Source organism: Nansenia antarctica (assembly GCF_963989245.1).
Source record: "Nansenia antarctica genome assembly, chromosome: 16".
NCBI lineage: Eukaryota > Metazoa > Chordata > Actinopteri > Argentiniformes > Microstomatidae > Nansenia > Nansenia antarctica.
The window spans coordinates 27,702,967-27,709,908 of NC_137686.1; the positions used below are offsets into that span (position 1 = coordinate 27,702,967).

Consider the following 6,942-nt stretch of genomic DNA (forward strand, 5'->3'; position numbering starts at 1 on the left):
CCTCTGGTCCTGATGAACTCCTTCAACACAGATGAAGACACTAAGAAGATCCTGCAGAAATACACACACCACCGTGTCAAGATACACACCTTCAACCAGAGCAGGTACACACACACACACACACACACACACTCACCCCCACCTACCTCACCATGTCAAGATACACACCTTTTCAACCAGGACTTGCATCACTCACCCCCCTCTCTCTCCTCTCCCTCCCTCCCTCTCTCCTCTCCCTCCCTCCCCCCCTTCTCCCCCTCTCCTACCCTCCCCCTCTAATATGATGATGGGGTCCTCTCTCTCTCACTCTCTCCCCCCTCCCTCCCCCCTCCCTCTCCCCCTCCCTCTCTCCCCTTCCCCCCTCTCCCCTTCTCCCCCTCTCCAACCCTCCCCCTCTAATATGATGATGGGGTCCTCTCTCTCTCTCCCTCCCTCTCCCCCCCTCCCTCCCTCCAGATACCCCCGTATCAACCGTGAGTCCCTGTTGCCCATCGCCCGGGACCTGGGCATGGCGGGGGAGGGGGCGGAGGCCTGGTACCCCCCGGGCCACGGGGACATCTACGCCAGCTTCTACAACAGCGGCCTGCTGGACCAGCTCCTGGCCCAGGGGAAGGAGTACATCTTCGTGTCCAACATCGACAACCTGGGCGCCACGGTGGACCTGCACATCCTCCACCACCTGGTGTCCCAGCCCGCGGACCGCCGCTGCGAGTTCGTCATGGAGGTCACCGACAAGACGCGCGCCGACGTCAAGGTGAGGGGGGGGATGGAGAGGAGGGGAGGGGGGACGGAGGGGGAGGGGAGGGGGGGGTTGTTAGAGGTGACAGTTGTTGGGGTTGTTGTGGTTGTGGTGGTTGAACTCGAACCCTGTAAATATGTGTGTCAACCACTCAATACTTTTAACGTTTAAAAAAAAAACTTAAATCAGTGATAGAGATAGATAGATGAGGGGGGAGAGAGGATATAATATATTGTATATATTATAATATATAATATAACTATATATTTATACTATATATATACGTATATATAACTAAATCTGATATATATACAGATAGAGGTACATTATTGATGGGCGAGGGGACATGAAGGCGTTACAGCAGCTCACAAACAACAACAACAACAACAAAATAAAGTATAAAGACATCAGAATAAAACATTCTCTGTGTATCTAAACTGGCTGTGTGTGTGTGTGTGTGTGTGTGTGTGTGTGTGTCATGTCCCTGTCTGGGAATGATCCAGAAGCTTTGGACAGCATGTTGATACACTTCACCTCAGTCTAAGATGGAGGACAGTCTTCTGTTTTGCCGCGTTTGTTTTATTCTGATCATTTGTGGCGTTTCCTCTCTATCCCTCTCTCTCTCTCTCTCTCCCTCTCTCTCTCTCTCCCTCCCTCCTCCCCTCTCTCCCTTTCTCTCTCTCTCCCCCCCCCTCCCTCCCTCCCTCCTCTCCCCCCCCCTCCCCCTCCCCCTCCGCCTCCCCCCTCTCCCTCCCCCCCCCCCCCAGGGAGGTACCCTGATCCAGTACGACGGCCACCTGCGTCTGCTGGAGATCGCCCAGGTGCCCAAGGCTCACGTGGACGAGTTCAAGTCCGTCACCAAGTTCAAGATCTTCAACACCAACAACCTGTGGATCAGCCTGCCCGCCATCAAGAGGCTGCACGAGAAGAACAGCATGGACATGGAGATCATCGTCAACCCCAAGGTGACACACACATACGTGTAGGCACACACACACACACACACACACACACACATACGTGTAGGCACACACACACACAAGATCATAGTCAACCCCAAGGTGAGAGAGGACACACACACACGCACACACACATGCATACACACACACACACACACACACACGCATGCATACACGCATTTAGTACACATATGTGTAGACACACACACACACACACACCACACATACACATATACGTGTATACACACAAACACACACACACACACACAGAAACGTACGCAAGCATGCACACATTTTGCTCATTTTGTCAACAAAATGAATCCAGAAAATATTCGTCATATTCTGTGGCAAAAGACGAGATGAGAACTCACCTATCTCCTTCCCTCCCCCCCTCCCCCCTCCCCAGACCCTGGACGGGGGTCTGAACGTGATCCAGCTGGAGACGGCGGTGGGCGCGGCCATCAAGGCGTTCGACAACGCCCTGGGGGTCAATGTGCCCCGCAGTCGCTTCCTGCCCGTCAAGACGACCTCCGACCTCCTGCTGGTCATGTCCAACCTCTATAGCCTGGATGCCGGCTCCCTCACCATGAGCAAGAAGAGGGAGTTCCCCTCCACGCCCCACGTCAAGCTGGGATCCTCCTTCACCAAGGTAAATACACCCCGAGAGGGAGGGAGGGAAGGAGGCAGGGAGGGAAGGAGGGAGGGAGGGTGGGAGGGAGGACGGGAGGGAGGGAGGGAGGGAAACGTCAAGCTAGGCCCCTCCTTCACCAAGGTAAATACACCCCGAGAGGGAGGGAAGGAGGCAGGGAGGGAAGGAGGGAGGGAGGGTGGGAGGACGGGAAGGAGGGAGGGAGGGAGGGAAACGTCAAGCTAGGCCCCTCCTTCACCAAGGTAAACACACACCTGGGGCTGGTTGTTAAAAAGTTAAAAGTGACTTTTTCAACTGACACTTAACTTGACTTGTTGACTTGTTGTTAACTTGTTGTAGGTACATGACTACCTGACCTTGTTGTTGTTGTTGTTGTTGTAGGTCCATGACTACCTGACCTTGTTGTTGTTGTTGTTGTAGGTCCATGACTACCTGACCTTGTTGTTGTTGTTGTTGTGTAGGTCCATGACTACCTGACCTTGTTGTTGTTGTTGTTGTTGTTGTTGTTGTAGGTCCATGACTACCTGACCTTGTTGTTGTTGTTGTAGGTCCATGACTACCTGACCTTGTTGTTGTTGTTGTTGTTGTTGTTGTTGTGTAGGTCCATGACTACCTGACGCGGTTCGAGAGCATCCCAGATATGCTGGAGCTGGACCACCTCACTGTGTCAGGTGACGTCACCTTCGGGAAGCAGGTCTCCGTCAAGGTACAGAGAGGCTGCGTGTGTGCGTGTGGGTGTGGGAGTGGGTGTGTAAATTATTTATTAAAAATAATAATAATAATAACTTTAAAAATCTATCTATCTAACATACATACATTAATTTGCTAACACACAGAACTTATGAATATAATATTTATTTTACACTTTTTTTTACATTTAACATACATACATTTTTTTTTTGCATTGCATGTATTAACATACATACATACATACATTCATTAACACACAAATACATAAACGTTTTATTTTTTTTATTTCATACATACATACATTCATTCATTCACTAACACTCAGAATTAATGAAAAACTCATATTTTTTTTTCACATTTAACACCCATTCATGCATTAACATACATACATTCATAAATATTAATTCATTCATCAACATTCATTTATTAAGTAACATACATACATTAATTCATACAATACATTAACTTATTATTATTTTTATGTTTTGTTGGTACTGTATGTTGAATGTTTATTTGTGTTAATTGTGTATACACATTAATTCACTAACACACACAATTTATAAAACATAATTTTAAACGTTTCTTTTTCCATTTAACACACACACATTATTTCATTAACATAACACACGTATATTATGTATATTATTATGTATATCATTGACATACATAATACATTCACTTTTAAAAATAAATAAAATATATTTTACATACATACATACATTCATTCACTGACACAGATAATTAACTTTTTTTTGTCTCTTTTTTACATTTAACATACATACATACATTCATTCACTAACACACAGAATTTATTACCGATTTATTTTGTTTTTACATTTAACACATTAATTCATTAACATACATCCATTCATTAACAATCATTCATTAACACACATTGAATGGGAAAGTGTCAACATTTTTGACTGGTACTGTATGTTGAATGATGAATGAATGTTGATGATCAGTGAATGAATGAATGGATGTTGATGATCAGTGAATGAATGGATGTTAATGAATGAATGAATGTATGTATGTATGTTGAAGAATGGATGTTTATGAATGGATGAATGTTGTTGAATGAATATGTTAAAAGGTGAATGAATGTTGATGAATACATTAATGAATGTATGTTATGTGCTGTGTTATTGCAATGTTTATGACATTATTACAGCATTACTACATTTGTATTAACATGTTATTATTGCATTAGGGTTAGGGTTAGTGTTAGTTGTGTTATTGCAATGTTATTATTACATTACTGCTGCTTTATTGTAATGTTATCACTGCATCATTACTGCGTTATAACAATGGTGTTACTACATTATTACACCGTTATTGTAATGTTATTATTACATTATTACAGTGTTATTGCAATGCCAATGCTATGTTATTATTATATTATTACTTCATTATTACTGTCTTATTATAATGTAATAATGGTGTATTTACTACATTATTACAGCACAATTGTCATGTTATTATTACATTATTACAGTGTCGTTGTAATGTTATTATTACATTATTACAGTGTTAGTCATGTTATTACTACATTATTACAGTGTTATTGTCATGTTATTATTACATTATTACAGTGTTGTTGTCATGTTATTATTACAGCGTTGTTGTCATGTTATTATTACATTATTACAGTGTTATTGTCATGTTATTACTACATTATTACAGTGTTATTGTCATGTTATTATTACATTATTACAGTGTTATTGTCATGTTATCATTACATTATTACAGCGTTATTGTCATGTTATTACTACATTATTAGCTTATTGTCATGTTATTACATTATTACAGTGTTATTGTCATGTTATTATTACATTATTACAGCGTTATTGTCAGGTTATTATTACATTATTACAGCGTTATTGTCATGTTATTACTACATTATCAGTGTTATTGTCATGTTATTATTACACTATTACAGTGTTATTGTCATGTTATTATTACATTATTAGTGTTATTGGCTTGTAGTAATAACATGACAATAACACTAATAATGTAATAATAACATGACAATAACGCTGTAATAATGTAGTAATAACATTGCAATAGTGCTGTAGTAATGTAATAATAACATGACAATAACGCTGTAATAATAACATTGCAATGCCATTGTAATAATGCAATAATAACATGTTAACAACACAGTTATAATGTAGTAATAACATTTTATTAACCCTGCAATAATGTCGTAATAACATGGGATAATGTTGTAATGATGTAGTAATAACATAGCAATTGTGCTGTAGTAATGTAGCAATAACATTACAATAACGCTGTAATAATGTAGCAATAACATTACAATAACACTGCAATAATGCTGTAATGAGATAATAACATGTCAACAACGCAGCTATAATGTAGTAATAACATGCTAATAACACAGTAATAATGTAGTAATAACATTGCAATAACGCAACTAATTACATTACATTGCAATAATGCAGTAATAATATAATAATATTACATTGCTGTTGTAAACATGCTGTATTCATGTAACAATAGCATGTTAATGCAGTTATAATGTGGTAATAACATTGCAATAGTGCTGTAGTAATGTAATAATAACATGTTAATAACACAGTAATAATGCTGTAATAATACCATGTTAATAATACACTGATAACATTGCAATAATGCAATAATAATGCTGTATTAATGTAATAATAACATTGCAATAAGTTGCAGCAGTAATGCAATAATAACATGTTAACAATGTAGTTATAAGATTGCAATAACATAGTAATAACATGTTAATAACACTGCAATAATAACATTACATTGCTGTTGTAATAATGCTGTATTAATGTAACTAACATGTTAACAATGCAGTTATAATGTGGTAATAACATTGCAATAATGCAGTTATAACATTGCTACAACACAGTAATGATGCAGTAATAACATTGCAATAACTCAGTAATGCAGTTATAACATTGCACTAATGTAGTAATAATGAATTATTAAATCATTCATACAGTCATTAACACACATTCATTAATTAATATGTATAGATGAAGTATGCACGTATGTATAAGTACAAATATAAATGTATATTTTCCTTCTCAGGGAACAGTCATCATCATCGCCAACCACGGGGACAGGATCGATATCCCTGCCGGCGCGCTGCTGGAAAACAAGATCGTATCTGGCAACCTGCGCATCCTCGACCACTAAGGCTGGAAAACAAGATCGTATCTGGCAACCTGCGCATCCTCGACCACTAAGGCTGGAAAACAAGATCGTATCTGGCAACCTGCGCATCCTCGACCACTAAGGCCTTCAGGACACACACACACGACTACGGACTAACGCTCGATCCCTTTACCTGCACCAGGGGGGTGTTCCATCAACGTCACTAAAGAAAAACCTGGGCTTATTTTTTTATAAATCTCACCAGAAATTAAGCCTGGATTTTCCTTCAGCGACGTTGATGGAATACCCCCCAGGTGTGTTACCTGCACCAGGTGCTGATCAACATTGGAATGTTTTATTGCCAGGTTCTTATAGATTTTATCCCCCCCTCCCCCAAAGGGGTTTTAGGTTGCACCATTCTAAACACACACAGGAAGCTGTTACACGGTTCCTCTTGCCTGCCAATGCGGACGCAGCATTGGTCCCCCCCCCCCCCCTTATCTGAAGCTGAATTAAAGTGCAATATACCTTGTTGTTGTCTTGATCCTTCCACACACACACAGAGAACACAGGTGGTCCGGCTGGAGAGGCAGGTGGATATACAGAAAGGTTGTTCTTCACGTCAGGCATGCTGTCATTGGTTCACTTGAGTCTCTCTCTCACACACACACAGGTACATTAGGCACTCAGAAACAAACAGCAGACTGTTATACTGTACAGGAGTCAGATGTTAATCAGACGCAGTAGGAGGCACT

The 6,942-nt window shown here is 40.6% G+C and overlaps 1 protein-coding gene across 1 annotated transcript in view; it reads left to right on the top strand.

Annotated features, from left to right (window-relative positions):
- Positions 1-6,713, top strand: part of LOC308171360 (UTP--glucose-1-phosphate uridylyltransferase-like) — a 26,227-nt gene extending 19,514 nt beyond the window's left edge. The window contains exons 5-10 of the mRNA XM_080546197.1: positions 1-104; positions 457-754; positions 1,507-1,704; positions 2,105-2,347; positions 2,949-3,053; positions 6,122-6,713. The exon at positions 1-104 is cut by the window's left edge and continues 30 nt beyond it. Of these exons, the coding sequence (XP_080402323.1) occupies positions 1-104; positions 457-754; positions 1,507-1,704; positions 2,105-2,347; positions 2,949-3,053; positions 6,122-6,229 (1,056 nt within the window). The 3' untranslated portion in view covers positions 6,230-6,713. The remainder of the gene's footprint in view (positions 105-456; positions 755-1,506; positions 1,705-2,104; positions 2,348-2,948; positions 3,054-6,121) is intronic.
- The last annotated feature ends 229 nt before the right edge of the window (positions 6,714-6,942 follow it).